A 17,192-nucleotide genomic window follows, 5' to 3' on the forward strand; every position below is an offset into this window, starting at 1 on the left:
CTGAAATCAGGGTATATTACATTTGATGGTGTCTAAGAATTGATATAGCATTTTTTATGAAAACCTATTACTAAATCAAATCAAATCTTGCAAATGATGGCATCTCAAAATGAAGAAAATACAATAGGTTTTTGTTGTGACAAGTTGGAATGATTTTGGGTACTGTATAGTCTCTATCTTTAAGCTTTTGCCCATATTATGAATATGTAAGTTATGTATTTCTTCTGGCCCCCACTGTTTTAATTTAATCATTAAACTTTTGGGTCCAAAACTCACTCTCTGTTGCATAAAATTTCATGCTGTGATAGATTGGTTTGTAATTGAGTTCCAGTTTGATTTCTGTATCATTAAAAGCATGTACTGATATTATATAAACATATTGTTTAGTTCTATAATATAAGTAAGAATGTTTGTGACTTAGTGATTACACTGTAAATGCCATGGATGTGGAGGAACTGCGACGTTCCCAGAGGTGGATGAAGAAAAATCAGCGACCTGAGCGACTCACTGATCTGCCACTTGTCTCAGTATCAGCTTCTGTGTCTGGTAGCCAGGACAGTGATGAGGATGATGATGAGGTGTCTACCCCAAGTGCAGAAACAGCTGAACGGAACCTCCTGTCCATGCTTTCTGTCAGGTGAGACAGAATAACAAATAAGTAAATTGCATTCTCTTTTTTAGTTAATGTTTAGGGTGAAAAATAGCATAATGAGCTTCATAATAGTACTTTCCACCTAATATTGTGGTTGTGATTCAATTAGAAGTTGAGTGGGATGCAATAGGAGAAACTTCTATGCAGATGTAGGCATAGATAGGAGGATAATATAAAGATATTGAAAAGTTCTTTGACATATTTATTCAGATGTGGTGTGAAATGTGGGCTGAATCCAACCTGTTGTAAACACAATTATGAAAGTAGGATTTGAGGTTTTCACGACAGTGACTCTGAAGATTGCTTTAAACATCTACCAGACTACATGGCACAACAACCCAGAAGACACCAATCTTCACAATTATGAAACTTTGGGATCTATAAATAAGGGAATTTCTTGATCACCTGAGTACCTGTCACTTACGAAAAAAACTAAGTACCTTGGAGTTATGTGATCAGTAAGTCATTTCCTCTCTCTCTCTCTCTCTCTCCCTCTCTTTGGGGGGGGGGGAGGGGAGAGGAGAAACTTCTCAGATCAGAGTGTATCTTACAATTCTTGACATCTAAGAATCGGTATAGCATCTTTTTTTTTCCTCCTGAAAACCTATTATTAATCAAGGTTGTGTTTTAAAATCAGTGGTATCTAAAAATAAAGGAAAATACAGTATATATTAAAACTACAAAAGAAATAGTACATACAAAAAATATATATAAAATATATTCAACATACAAACACTAGAAGCCTGAAACAAAAATATTTTATAGAGTGCTTCAGCAGCAAATGTGATCATAAAAAATTGTCTGAAATACATATTGAGTTTTAATGATACATCTGTATGAGCAGGAATAAAATATCACATTTATATCCAAATTCTTTCATCACTCTTATTATCAGTTGACTATTCTTTTGAAGAGAGTTGTCTAGTGGCAAATTCTTTTCCATTTTTTATATATTCGCAAAAGTATTTTTGCTGTGTGCATGTGTCCATGCTTTCCTTTTCTTTTTTATGTATGTCCTTGATCTCTGCTAGTCTTTGGTTATCCTAGATTCTAACAATTTGTTGAATATTGGTTAACACATGCCTGACTGATTTACTCTAATCAAAGATTTGGTCTTCATGCACATTTAGTCAGATAACGCAGTGAAGGTTTTCTTAGCATGTTTTACTAACTGATAAAGTTTCTGTAAGATATCTTCTGCAATTTTATATATTTCAGCAGCACAGAAAGTCTGGATCATGTTGGACAGAGAGAAAAATACCTTAAGAATACCTTTGAATCTCTAAGTGGAGCAGAACAAGAAGCTACCAAAGATGCAGGTAAACAGCTCATTTCTACTGAAAGAAATCAGATGTATTTGTTTGGAAAGTATCATGGGAAACAGTTTGGGAAACTTGCCTATAGATAGGAGTATAATGATGAAATAGATGTTGAAGATGTAGCTTGTAAATGATGTTCTTGAGTTACTTGATGATTTTCAGTTCCTAAGTTATGTAGCATTATATTGTAAGATGAAAGTGAATGAAGAATTAGAAAACGTTTGGGTACTTTTTAAGGCATTATCCGAGGAACTTCCTGGAGGCACTGAGGAAAAGTGTAAAATTCTCAGTTTTGTTAATTAGTCTCCAGGCCAATATTAAAACTCAAGACCTTCCAAATTCAAGTGGTGTCTGAAGATTAAGGTGGTGGTTATGTTGCTGTTGTTAATGCCCTGTGTTGTGGTCTGTTCAACCATCTTGGCATTCATCGAGTCATTCTTAAGGTGGACACTGCTATCCTTGATAGAATATTGGCCTGCAGAAGAGATGTAAACTTAATGTGGCCTCTGAACCATGGAGCGTCTTGCATTTCCTACACTTGCAACATTTTTCCCTTCTCAGAGGTGAGGGAAGGCACACAGAAAAGCCTGCACTGGATTGGCTGTTCTTCAACACAAATCTTTGATACAGAAGTTTTTGAAATTTTGTCTGTAGACCACCAAAGTACTAGTTTGTGAAACTGTAAACAAAATTGAATAGGTTACAATTGCAGGCTTTTGTAAACTCTGTGATGAACATTCAGATTCTATAATATTAGGGAGTTTTTTCCACTAGGTGAATAATTATGAACTGCTGTAGAACAAACAGATTTTACATTAACAACGTAAGTCATGGCACTGATTGAAACATAAGGAAAGATAGGTAACATGCCAGATGATGACTAGTTAAGTGGAAACTGGTCAGAAATAAGTTTTATGCATAATATTGTTGTTGTTGTTAATGGTGTAATGAAAGGTTTTTAAACATGGCAACAAATAATACAAATGGGTGGGGTGTTTGTTGGTTGACTGCTTGGTTAACAAGGATGTTAAAGTAAATACTGAAATGTATTCCAGGCATGTTAAGTGTTGGCTTTTTAGTGATTTGCTACTTTCAGACAGTTTTATGACAAATACTTTTTCCCCCCAGCTGGAACCAGCATATCATCTCAGTTTCTAGTGCGGGCAAACCAAGGTGGACCATTATCCTCTTCAACACTTCGTAATGTTGCAGTGATTAATGCTGCTAAACAAACTCGTGTTGACAGTCAGACATCTAAGAAGCGTGAAGAATTGCAACGCAGAATAGAAGAAACTCGTAGAAAATTACAGAGTGTAGGTTATAAAATACTTTGCATAACTAAATAATTTTAAGACACATAAGTATAATAATGTCAAGGTTTCACTAGCTGGTGGCATAGTGGGATGTATATCTTGCTGTTCTGTGTTGTTAGACTAAATATCTTCGACCATGCAAATATATTGGTATGCCCTTCTTTGCATGATGATATCCTTGTTTTTGTTAGAGGACACAAGAATAAGAACATTAATTATGATACAATCTGATGTTTTCTCAGGTTAAATATGCATGTGTATAAATTGCAGTGAGTACATTGTTGTATTTCTGGTTGTGATTGTGTCCTTATGTTAGTGTTCATGTCTAGGTTGGTTATCGATCAAACCTCAAGAGCAGCCAGAGCATTACCGACTTGAGCCACATACCTGAGAAAAATGGAAGGCGTGGGGCCAACCATGCACATCGTTACACTCCTGCTGGAGGTAAACAATACGCTGCTTCTCTTATGAGTCATCATCTAAATTCTGCTATGTTACAGTCATCTAATATAATTCAGTCTTCCATTAATCCTGTTGTTATTCATCAACCAAAACATTTCACAACTAACCCTTTACAGCCAACTGTTGCTTCATCTCGTAGTAAATACTTCACACATATTTCAAAACTCATGCTTGAAAATGCTATTACTAAAACTTCTGCAAATTTTTACAATACACTTCCTGTTGCAAAAACTCCTAAAAACTTGAGAAGTGCTGGTAACAAAACTGAACTTGCTAGATTACAATCTCTTCCACTGCCAAATTCATTGTGTTTGGTAACAGTTACAGAACCTAAAATATCTTCCACTACATGTATCTCACTTCCATATACTGACATTCCCAAAGACTTGAAGAACTACTCTGAAACAGCATCACTCACCACCAAAACTGTAATGTATTCCACTTACCACACCTTACCCATAACAAAAAGGACTGCTACAGTTATGAAAGGTGGACCTTCAAGTAATGGTTCCTCTGTAGTGATGGAAATTACTGGTAATATTTGTTCTTCATCCCTTACTGATAGTAACTCCGTAGACACCAATCCATCTGGATTGTCACAAAGCAATGCTTCTGTTGCTAATGTATGTGTTGGAGTGAAGTCTAGTGACGACCTTGAATCCTGTGCTACAAGTGATGGTTTAGCTTGGGCGAAAGCACCTTTTACTAATAACAATGCTTTGTATCCTACTGCCGGTACTGCTACTAAAGCTTTGAATGCTGTTAGATCTAACATTAGTGGTAATTCCATTAGAGAAACACAACAGTACGGTGCAATATCACCAAGTAAACGCCCTGCTTTTCTTAATTTACATTCCGGTGGTGGTGGTGGTGGTAGTAGTAATACTAAACACAACAAAAGCCAATCCAAGCCACTTACCAATCAGTCCTTACCTGAGTCACCAGTGTGTGAAGATATGAGTTCACCAACAGCATTGTTCCATAACTTGACTGATTCTGAAACAAATATTAAGTCATCAAGATTTGTTCAACAACGAAGGTCATGTAGTTATTTCATAGACTTGAATACATTGACTGATAATGAACAGGAATTCCAAACTAAAAGTTTAAAAAATGTTACAAAGTCTTCACAATCTCTCCCAACTACTCTGAGTCAGGCAAATGTAATGGCATCAAGTGAAGAAAATCTACTGGACAGTTGTGATGAGGAGGATGGCAATGGTGATTTCAGTTCTGACTCATTGGAGGAGCCAAGTGAATTTAGTAATAGAACTCCACGTCGATGTGTTAGTGACTATCAGATATTCACACGTCCACCAGAACTGGTTGGATATGAGTTTGAACAACGTTCAGCAAGTGCAGCTGGGAGGCAATGCAAAAGGTCCAGAGAAGCATTTAACAGTCAGGAAAGCATACTGTCAAACACAAGTGGCCAAGTCTCAAGCTGTAACAATAGTGGGGATATTCTTGAAATGTGTTCAAATTATGAACAGGACCGTCATAGTAGTGCAAGCTTCTTCCTCTCATTGAGACGGCGCAATATGGGTGCATGTCGAAGTCAAGAAAGCATTCTGACAGATGAGAGTGAATATCAGTCATTTTCACACCATAATATTCCAACAAAATATAACCGTGACCAGCATAGAGACTCATGCCGAAGCACAGAGAGCATCCTTGAGAGTGATTATCATTTTTCCTCAATGCAGCGAGGGAACCTTGCAGAATATGAACACATCCGGCACAGAGATTCCTGTCAAAGCACAGAAAGCATTCTTACAGATGATAGTGATTGCCAGGTATTTGGATCATGTAATCAGGAAGTAGAATTAAGGAACAGACTTTTTTGTTCTGTTGAAAATTCAGGAATTAAGTCAAAATGTGAATTGAAACATTCAGAGGAAAATAAAAATGTATCTGTAAATTTGCAGCAAACACAAGGTGACTCAGAAACCTCCAATAGGAGTGATGATAACCACAGACCAATTTTTCGTACTCTAAGTCTTCAAGACACACGCTCAACACTTTCAAGTAATGAATGTGTGTCCACTGCTTCCAATAGTAAATCCCAAACTCCATCAATAATTCTGCATGAAGATATTAGTCCATTACTCAAAAAGTGCAGTGAAAGACCAACAAGTGGTTCATTAGTCAGGAAAAATTCTTATCCTCATAGCCGACCTCAAACTCCTACTTCTTTACAGACGCATTCAGAGTTTTCGTTGCCAGATAAATCATACACCACTGCTTTTGAAGTAAATATGAAACCCCATTCTTTACGTCACGAATCAAGCATGAAAAAAAATGCTGAAAGTATGCAAGAAGCTTCTGAGTCATTAGAGCATATAGGGGAGACAACTGAACAACATCGACGCAGCTCAAATCGACCTCCCACTGCTCCAAAACCTACAGGGAAAATTACACACAAACCACCATTGAAACCAAGACAGAAACCTTCACAACAGCACATGAAACAGCGAAGCCCCTGGAACAATCAGAGTTCTGAAATTAGTAGTCTGCATTCATTAAGACCACTGAAGGCAAACCACTCAGTTGGAATAAACTTTGTGTCTGATGTTAGAAAAGATTCTAATGAAATTAGTGATACAGCAATTGACTTTACTGAAAATAATAACAAAGACATCCTGCAAGGAACCACATCACAAGCTGTGAAAAGATGCTGTTCAGAAGATCCAAAGAATACTAGTCATACTGAACTGAAAGAAAAAGAGGGATCACAGATGAATTTTGTAAGGTGCTCATATATTAAAGAAGGTGCTGGTTCACATGATGTGCTGCTGAAACCAGAGACAGTCGCTCCTGTCACAGTGAGACCAGGAGGTGTAAAACTTCTCTGTCGTAGTTTTGAGAATGCAGTAGAAGACTGTGACATATCAGATGATTGCGCTGAGGAAGACAGTTTCCCAGTGTTGGGGGGTTCAGGTTCATCAACTCCTGCCACTTCCTCATCTGCTGCCAACTCTCCAAAGCGTCTGTGGCCTCCAGCATCTCGTGCTCCCAACCAGCGACATCTTGGCAAGAGACTTGGCACAAGACACCAGATCCTACCGTCCAAATGTAGTGGCCCAGGTAACATGAGGCCACCAACATTTTCTGTGCACATTGTTTGTAGCATGTTTGTTTGCATGAAATGTTGCTTACAAAGTAGACTCTTTCAGCTGTCTGCTATGTTTGCTTTCTGTTATATGAACTAACTGACACATTGATTAAAACAATTATTTAAATGTCTGTACTTTCATAAAAAGCATACCTGACTAACAGATTTTGCCGAAAGGCCCCATTTAACAATTCCATATGGCTTTATGCCATAAAAGTGTGATATTTATCATGTCTAATGTGACATATCTGTTCCAGTGCATGTTTTTTTGTGCTTGGGACAAATTATTTGATATTTACTTGGTTGGAAATGTTCCACTGAAATAAAGTTTGAGTTAGTTCTTAGCCACATCAAACACAATAGAGAATGCAAAAATTACATGTCCCCTGCCAAACCCATCATATTACACTGTAGTGTATAATCTCTAGAAACTGTTTTGCATTCTGTGTACGTTCCAAAACACTAAGGCTCAAGCTATATGAGGTTCAGTCCTTCATTTATGACCCAATTAATTCCCGTCCATTCATAAACTGAGCTGCCACATGGCGGATAAGTAGTGTGGCTTCATTAAAAATACTCTCTGAGTGAGGTCAGAACCTCTAAGATTGTACAGCAGTCGATGAGAATATAACCATTTGGTACACTGGGAACAACCCGTTCTTCAAAATGCCTGAGCACTGCGGGTCCCAACTTTTCATTGGCTTGATCTATAGATATTCAGTAGGACTCATTGGACGAGGGATCGGCCCATCGCAAGGCCTCTACCTGTACACAGGACAGCACAATACTGAAAAACGCAGACAAACATCCATGGCTTGTGTGGGATTTGAACCCACAGTCCCACGCCTCGAAACGCGCGGTCACTGCGAACCCCCATTTGGTACACAAATGTACAAATTCCATTGCTTTTATGTACTACAGAATCAACATTTGTTGTGGCCAAGAAACTAGGAGGAAAGGAAATGCAGCATTATGAATGGTACAGCAGTGTATTGCTCAGATATAATGGCCACACAAAATCAGATGGTCATAATTCCAAGAAACCAGTAAAGGCTTTCAAACAACCATTTCCACTTCCAAACTGTCTTGCTATTTGTGTTCAAAGATTCTTTGAGTAAGATCTGTATATTCTCTAACTACACCTTGAAATTCAGTGGGCATTACACTAATTTTATTGATTTTAATCAGAATACAGAATTTATATGAGCAAATTGATTTCAAATTGTTGCATGTAATTGTAAATTTGATGCATTAAAATTAATTTACCTTTGTCTTCCTTAATTTGTTTAATGATTTTCTGTGTAGTCATATGTTTTATGATTTATATTCTCTGTGTTCTGTTAGAGTATCACATTGGTTTTTATCTTTCAAAGAAACCTAGATTTTAACTTAATTTAAAATGTTTATTTTAATGTTTATGAAAAGGTCCTTTTATGATCCATTAGCTTGAGCACATATTAGGTGTGGTAGTCGAAAGCTGCGATATAGCTGTCATTATCATTTCTCTGCTGTTGTTTTGTAGTTTTCAAACTCATTACAATTTTTTTAGCACAGCACTTATGTTGAAGCTGAGCTGGAAAGGTTAAAGAGTTCTCTTAATAATTTTGAGTCTGTTGCATACACAGCTAAGTGTGACAAGTGAGATTTTTTTTGGCACTTTTTGACTTCTGTAGCTAGGTAGCATGCTTGTTTTTATTTTTTATTTGCATAACAGACAGTGGCAATGGAACTCAGTCAAGTGAATCAGGTGGTCTGCGTCGAGCTTGTTCATTGAGTGACCTGACGAATACAGCACCACAGAAGCTCTTGCATGCTGCCCCAATTCAAGGTAGGCTATCTTTCCTTTCATATTGTATCATTGGAACCAATACAGATCCAAAACAAACATTTTTCCCTTTAAGTGCTGTACGCTTGGAGTTTATGCTATATTCTGGCTTAACAGCAACCTCAGATCCTCACTGTTGTGTGTGCTTTACATTTCTTCAGCATGAGCAACAGATTGTTGTTGAACTTCAGAGACATATGATCAGTGCCTGAATTTGTTAAGAGATGTTTTGTTTTTGTGGGAGTTAGAACAACTCATTCTCCACCACAATACTTGCAATGTTGTTTCAACTTCAGAAGTAACATAACATTAAATTAGGTGGGAAGATGATAATGAACAATGTGTGGGTAAAGGATTTGAAAGTGGGCAGACGTAATCTGTCTCAAGGTTTGTCTGGAAACGCTGGGGGGAACCACAGACTTCTCAATAACTGGAAACCTTGACAGTATTCAAACCATTTAACTCTAAATTTGGAGCTGTGGTTCCCATCCATAATTAATAATTTTGTGAAGCACCTGGATTTCATGGTGATGTCTGCTGAACACCATGTTTTTTATGCCATCATTCAAAATAGTAACAGTATTACTTGCAGGAAATGTCATATATTATGGTCTGCACATCTCAGCAAGTAATACTGATAGGATTGCAAATTGGGAAAAGACTGCCATTACTTCATTTCAGTAGTGGAACATCTCAGTCCAGCTTGCAGGAACATACTTGGGAACCGCTGGTCTAAAGCAGTGTTATTACGCCACTGTGCACAGTATATCTGATGTGTGTGAGAGTTTAATCACATATTTCCCCATTGGCTAATTGTATAATTTCTTGTGCTTGGGGCATAATGCTTTGGAGTAGAAAACTAATTTGTCTAATGAAATTTCACATTTCCAATCTGTAAACATATTTAATAAATGAGGTTCTTACAGTGGTGAGTATAAATATTACTGACTTATGGAATATAGCATCATGTATTCTTGTTGTAATTGATTAAGGTTTCAGAGGTGCTTACTGTCTCCATCATAAGGGCAGTAATAGAGGCAGTAAGCACCTCTGAAAGATCTGTTAGTTTATACAAGACTACATGGTGCAACATCCCAGAAGACAGTTATATTCGTAACATACACTACCTGATCAAAAATATCCGGACACCTACGCGAAACTGTTCTCTAAGTGTCCCTCGGATTTACTGCCCAGTAGTGGTCGTTAATACAGGGTGGGCCCACCCTTAGCATATATTACAGCTCTAACTCTGCGGGGGAGACTGTCTACCAGGTGTTGGAACGTCGCCGGGGGAATGGCCGACCATTCTTCCTGCAACGCTATAGCAAGCGTAGTTAGTGATGTGGGTCGTTGGGGTCTGGCGCGCAGTCGCCTTTCTAGTTCATCCCAGAGGTGTTCACTAGGATTGAGATCGGGGCTCTGGGCTGGCCAGTCCATTTCCGGAACCTTATTGTCCACAAACCACTCATGAACAGACCCTGCTTTATGCAGGGAGCATTGTCATGCTGAAACACACAGTTATCATCTCCGAACTGGTCTTCTACCTTAGACAACACGCAGCTGGTCAAAATGTCCTTATATCCTTCCACCTTTAACGTGCTCCGTAGTATTACGAGAGGACTAAGTCCCTTCCATGAAAAACACCCCCACACTGTTACCCCACCTCCGCCGAATTTCACTGTGGGCACTATACAGGCCGGCATGTAGCGTTCACCTAGCATTCGCCACACCCAAACCCTCCCATCGGACTGCCACATGGTATAGCGCGATTCATCACTCCAAATCACGCGTCCCCAGTTGTCCACAGCCCAGTAGCGGCGCTCTTTACACCACTGAAAGCGGCTTGCTTACTGATGTGGCAACCAATAACCATACCACGTTTGAAGCCACTGAGCTCCCTTGCTCCACCCATTCTGTCGGTATCGCATAGCACTGAACAACATCGAGCCCTCTGCCTCCTTTTATAGCAGCAGCAGCGGTCGTAGTGATATCTAGGCTCGAGTTTACATTTCCAGAGGGGTGTCCGGATACTCTTAATCAGGCAGTGTATTTGTGAAGTTCATAGATCATTATTACTTTGTGTGGGATACCAGAAAGTGTGTCTGAGATTTTTCAGTTTTTCATGTAATATCTCAGCTTCTTTCAGCACCCATAAAGGAGGCATCTCAAAATGTTTGAGAGCCGTTTCTCAAATGTAATTTAGTTCCCTTCTTTTATATTCTAGTAAATTGCAAACATTACACAAATGATGGACTTTTTTGTGTGTTCACTTCAGACACATTTTAGTCACCTTAGTGTTTGAGGCATTCCATATTGTTCTAATGTTCTGTAATACTTGACAAAGTTATAGGATTCTTGAAATCCTAAAAAATGGTTGATGTACTATACTGCTGTATTTCTATTTCTTCTGTATTATCTGTTGAAGACAGAAGTTGATGAATTGTGATTGAATGTGCAGTTATAATTCATCAGAAAATATCTCACCTTTGTGTTTCATAATGTAACCTTATTAATTTTGTATCAGATAAGAAGGAAATGTAACCATATTTTATCCAATACCAACAGATTTGATGTTCAACATCCACGGGTCAGTTAAGTAATTACACACTTGCATCACTTTCATGATGGAATTAATGATATCTGTAATTATATTCAGTATATTTTGATCACTGTGTATATTATTTATGGATATGTGTAGTTTGTGGATAATCAGTGCTTGTTAATATATGTTGCATGTCTTTTTAAGAAAGCATGGATGTTTAATATGTAAGGGATACTTTTAATGTTCCTGTGTTGAAGTGATACAGTTATCATAATTCCTTTCCATAGTGCTTAGTATCAAATTTTCCAATGTGAATGTAAAGGGTTATTCAAACTTTATGCCTATGTCAGACAGCAGTCTTTCCATACTTTGTATTTCAATTTCAACCTCTTCTGTATCCATATATTCTGCATGGTTGAATATCTACAAAGTTGAGTATTTTAATTTGAAAATTCATTTCATGTTAGTTCTGAGGGGAAAGTGATTAAAAGAATTTTGCTTAGGACCATTAAGATTAGTGAATTATTTCATATTAAATTAAGTTAAATTATTAAATTATCTAATATAACTTGTTGCAAATTAAAATTGCCCAACATGTGTTCTCTGAATTCCACCATCCTTGGGAGCATTCATGTGCTTAAGCTTTTCAGATTTGTACATATGTTCTATAATATAGATTTCATAAAAATACAAGAAAATAATTAATAATAATATTAGAATGACACCTGTATTGAATATCAAGTGTATAACTTTTATTACCTTATGAGAATGACTGCGCCTGAGGATGGTAGAATTTTGCCAATATATGAGGATGGCTGTCTTTTGGGTTGTAGGGCCACGTAATCTGGTAGAATATTACCAAGCTACAGCCCAGAAGACTGCCATCTTCAGACTTACAGCCATGATAACCTCAGATCCAGTTTAGCCAAAATATATCACACAATTTTAATTTGCAACAGATTGTATTAGATAATTGTCAGTAATTAATACAACAATAAAAATTACAACATTGAAATTAAGTAGTTTGTTGGTTAATTCTTTTATCATAGGCTTTTGCAGTCAGTGGTTTAATATTTTCTTGATATCTGAGCTTCAGTTCCACAGATTGCTTAAGTGTGTCCATTAATTTGGTAAACATTGTGATTACTGTATGGAAATCACCATGGACAGGTATATATATATGGGTTGTCAGGAAGGGAATGATATTGTATGTGATCGGTTTGTATTTCAGGCCTGTACATACTTTTCCATAGATGATTCTAAATTCATTCTGGAGATAGAAACTGCTAAAAGTTCTGGAACATTGGTTGTATTTAACTAGTCACCATAGGCTTAAACATGAGAATGTACTTTATTAGTGTGAGACATTTAGTTGATTACAATTGACAGCTTTAATGCTACGTGAGTGTCATATTTTATTCTTCACACAGATTTGCACATTAATTGCAGTTTCCTTCCATTACTTTCCCTTTATTATTAATAGACAAGTGAATATTTCCCTCCAGCTAATATAAAAATGATTTTTCTGCCTACAGAAGTTGTATTGCATTATCAATAGCAGAACTTGTGTGGGCTTAAGTTTCAGGCAAGGTGACCAGTAAGGGTGGTGCTGCTGGCAGCCGCACCCTGCCTCGACATGGGTTGAAAGCTGGAACTTTAAGCCTGAGTAACAACTTCAACATGACAAGAAGCACTTCAATGGGCATGTTAAACCAGGTATGTTACCACAGAAATAAATCGGTATGTTATAATGTTATGAGTGCCAAGGGATTGTGTGAAAATCTGCAAACCTATTTTTCTTGTGGCATAGTGTTGTGTTATGTGTAACTAGATTATTTTATTTTTGCAGTTATACACATTTGGTGTATTATGAAATATATATCAGTAGCAAAGGTTATATGTTTCAGCATCATCATCAGGCCTTTCTTATAATATACTAGGAAATGTGAAAATTGTATATTAAAGTTGAAATTATTGTTGCAGGTATTTTGATATGCCATTCCATGTTTATTTTTTAATATACAAGTGTTACACTTTATGAATTTACTTAATCTTATGGAAACTATCTCTATATTATATTTAATAATTTTATGCGCACTTCAGTTGGTGTAAATTTTTTGCTAGTCCATACTATAATGATAAATGAGTTTTGTAGTTTTATAACACAGTCTTATGTTATGATCTTTTTAGCATTTACGAGGTACATGTAGTGGTGCTTTCTGAAATTAAATAAAATGGGGAAATAAATTTCACTATTAATATTCAGAATATTCTGAATCTATATTATATAAGATTTTGGTAATAGAGGATATTGTATTGTAATAAGTGACTTGCGTTTGTGATGCTGTTGCTAGGTCTTGGTCAGTGCAGTGATCACTGGTTATGTGATGCTCTGATGAGCTGTCAGTTGTTATGCATTGTTGTGACATGCGTGATATAACTACATAAAAAATTGGGTTATGTCCTTAAAGATATCATTGAAGTGTGTTTTTTTATTTTGTGTTGTCATAAATATGGATTTTTTTTTCTCCAATGCTATTGTACCTCTTTGACATTCTCACTTACATTGCTCAAACTTCAAATTGAGTTCAATTAGTTAAAACTTCAAATTGAGTTCATTTAGTTTGATTAACAAGATAATTCCATGTAGCTGGATGCTGGATGTAACTTTTAAACACCATGATACTTTACAGTGGTAATGATGTAGTTTACCTTCTTGTGTTTATTTGCACACACAAAGAACTATGTTCTTAGGCGCACCTTTATTTTTGACTATGTGATGTGGACATGAGTCCACCATATTTAAAAATCATATTCTTTAGACCTTGTTAACAACATTACAAAATTTATTTGCTGCATTGAAGAACAATCTTAGTGTTATCCAATAAATTATTGTTATGTTAATTTGTTGTGTATATCTGATGGCAAGTTTTGAAAACAAATCCATTTGTTTTTGCCAGTTGTGATCTTGTGGGTGGTTACTAGTGTTTCTCCAAAATGTACAAGACTACACAGCTTCCTAACCTGGAAGACTACAACTGACATCCTCACCAGCATTTGTTATACCTACCTGTGATGTGTATCTTTATCTGTTACGATCCATAGAGTGACTCGGAAAGTGATCTGAGTTTGGCACAGCGATCAAATGCCACAGCTGCATCAAGAGTGAATGGCTTGATGCGGCCCACTATCAGTTCACAGAACAAGGTGACAAGTTTAGGTGGCAGCAAGAGTATTACCAGCAACCAGAATGCCAGGCGGAGAGGTCTTACTGCTGCTTACTCTTCTGGTAATCATCTGATCACCAAGTACAGGATAGTTTGGCTTATAAAATTGTGTTAAAAGTTTTTGTGCGTAGAGTAAGAATATAAATGCAGCTAGACCTTATACAGTTCCAGATGAATAATATTAAATTATGTGTAAGATGTTTATAACATCTTTACCAATACATGGCAAGAACTTAAGTGTGTCATCCTTTGAACACATTAATCACAAATTGCATAAGTTACTTTGTTGCAGCCTTTGCAGACATCTGTTTCTAGGCAGCTTGCCTGTTAGAGTAGCCTTATCCCCTCTCATCAAGTAGATTGATTCATATGTCCTCCCATTCCCTCCCCACCCATGTATGCATGCTTGCTTTCTCACTTACTTTCTTCCCTTGCTGTTTGTTGTTAAAGATTGGATCTCACCTTCCTGCTCCTGTCATTTTCACTTATATATTGTTTTCTTTCTTAAATAATTCTGTCTTTTCATCCTTCTTTCCTATGGAACACCTAAATTCATACTTTACATTCATCTAGAGTATCATATTAATGTATAAATTGTTTATTTATTTAAATTGATTGCCAAAATAAGTTTCTATATGACCAATCTCTAGTATGTAATTGTGATTGTTTCTTATGACCCTTATGCATAAATACAATCTGCTGTGTAACTGGTCAACTGATGGTCACTGTCTTATTTGTGTATGGTACCAGGAATTTCAGTATTATGCACATGCAGAATTTATAACATTTGCTCTTAGTATTTCATTATATAATAATATTTTTTTTCCCAGTAAACCTGAGTCAAGTTGGCAATAACAATGAAGATTCAAGTTCAGAAGAGACATCACCTGTAGGTGGAAAGCCTGCCATCAGGCCTCGGAGCACCAGCATTGATCGATCACATATAGGGTACTTTCTTTTCTGTGTAATCTAGGAATTGAGATTTTGTTATATATGGGCTCCTTTGTTTTGTAATATTTTGGTGTGTTGCAGTTCTAAAAATTATTAAAAACATAATGGGAACATGCGTTTGAAACAATGATTTATCTAGAATACCAACTCTGATGCTGCACCTGTTTATAAAATTGTTAGTAAAACTGAATACATTATTTTTGAGGAATCCCTCTTTTGTTGACTTAACAAAATTTTGCCCAGTTTTCTTCTGGTTTAATTAACATAATTTGTGAATTAAATTATTGTTGATCATCTGTGTATATTCCATTGCAGTAGGTCAATTGCTGGTAAATATTTTGCAATTGGCATATATTAAACATAAAAGAAAATGACGTTATAATGGATCATTAAATTAGTGATGTGTTAAAAGGCTTTCAAAACTTGAATTCAGATCCCTCATACTTCTTTTAACATTGTCAGATTGCATCTGGCACTTCCTTTTTGAGTAAAGAAGGTACTGTTCAAGTATAATGTTATTCTTGATGCTGACTTTTGCTTAGTATGTATTCCATTCTGTCATAAAGTGACTGTATACACAAAACAGACAACAGTCTGACCACACTGGGTAGCAACACTTTTTGAGTACTTGTACTGCTTGTGATACATTGTGATCAATATTGATCTAGGGAGACAACTGAAGTCGCTCTCAGACTTTTGCTGGGTCCACCTGGTGATGTAACTTTCGTCTTAGTAAAGAATTTTACTTGTTACACTTACATTAAGATGATTCCTAATTGTTCTTATGCTAAATTAAGAAAAGCACCTTATTTTATATTGAGGAAAGTATTGTCAGTCTGATTTTGTAAAGTGGTTAAGAAAAGTATTTGTTTTACTCTTGCAGTGCTCCTTCCAGTTTGCCATCCAATGGTATTCAGCCACAACCTCAACCCCGTCGTCCAGGTGGATCATCACTTCATGGCCGTTATGGCAGTGACCGAGATCTTAGTCGCCCAGCTCCACAGCGACTAGTCGCAGCTGGCCGTCAAGGTGGAAGTAAACCAGTTCCAGCATCGAGGCAGAACCAACTGGAACGGAGCCCTCAAGAGCTTCCTGTGAAGGACACTGATCAGCCTTCTGCTGTCTATGATGTAGTCAGTGCACCACGTAAGTTCTTAATGGAGCAGAGTTCTTGAGAGGCTGGCTAAGAAATTCCCTGTTTATAGAACTCACAATAATTTACCATAGGGCTATACCCTGAGTCATTTAAATCCAGTCCATACCCTCACATCATTCTTCTTTTAAATAATTATAATACTTTTCTTTAATGTGTGCCTGATGTATTAAGTGATTTTTCTTCAAGTTTTTCTTCTCATTGACTTTTAAGTGTGTATGAAACTTTGACCTTGCTAGATTTTCATATTGCACGTCACAATTGAATTGTTAGTACTCGTTTTTCATATTTGGGATGTCCCAGGTTTGTTTCTCATATCTGGACTGAGGTACTTTGTAGTTTTTTTTCAGTCCAAACATATTAGTGCTATGATATTACCTTAAGATAGCCACAAACCTCTTAATGCATTCCTTCCAGTTCTTCATTCAGTGCCATTATCTCATTTGATGCTATATAACCAATGCAGGTAAGAACAAATGTTATTAAACTAATAAATCATAGGAGCAGCCAGGTTTCATTCACTGACTGTACTGATTTTCCTTACACTACAGACTACTACTTTTGACATTTTCTATACCATGAAAATCTTATCAGTTTCCCTAATTTTTGAACTCTTCACAGCTGCTACTGTTG

At 36.7% G+C, this 17,192-nt stretch overlaps 1 protein-coding gene across 8 annotated transcripts in view; it reads left to right on the plus strand.

The window, feature by feature from the left end:
* The window catches only part of Wdr62 (WD repeat domain 62), a 120,256-nt gene that overhangs the window by 90,943 nt on the left and 12,121 nt on the right, over positions 1-17,192 (plus strand). For 6 of the 8 annotated variants that reach the window (XM_022070501.2, XM_087351273.1, XM_022070506.2 and 3 more), the window contains 9 exons: positions 422-637; positions 1,871-1,971; positions 3,100-3,284; positions 3,614-3,728; positions 8,576-8,689; positions 12,808-12,944; positions 14,334-14,517; positions 15,286-15,403; positions 16,290-16,552. In XM_022070501.2, the coding sequence (XP_021926193.1) occupies positions 422-637; positions 1,871-1,971; positions 3,100-3,284; positions 3,614-3,728; positions 8,576-8,689; positions 12,808-12,944; positions 14,334-14,517; positions 15,286-15,403; positions 16,290-16,552 (1,433 nt within the window). The remainder of the gene's footprint in view (positions 1-421; positions 638-1,870; positions 1,972-3,099; positions 3,285-3,613; positions 3,729-8,575; positions 8,690-12,807; positions 12,945-14,333; positions 14,518-15,285; positions 15,404-16,289; positions 16,553-17,192) is intronic. The other 2 variants (XM_087351272.1, XM_022070502.2) reach the window with 1 other exon arrangement.

The sequence above is a fragment of the Zootermopsis nevadensis genome, unplaced genomic scaffold (genome assembly GCF_977971745.1).
Source record: "Zootermopsis nevadensis isolate Lab colony 2312 unplaced genomic scaffold, Znev_1.0 Znev_ptg000018l, whole genome shotgun sequence".
NCBI classification, from domain to species: Eukaryota; Metazoa; Arthropoda; class Insecta; order Blattodea; family Termopsidae; genus Zootermopsis; species Zootermopsis nevadensis.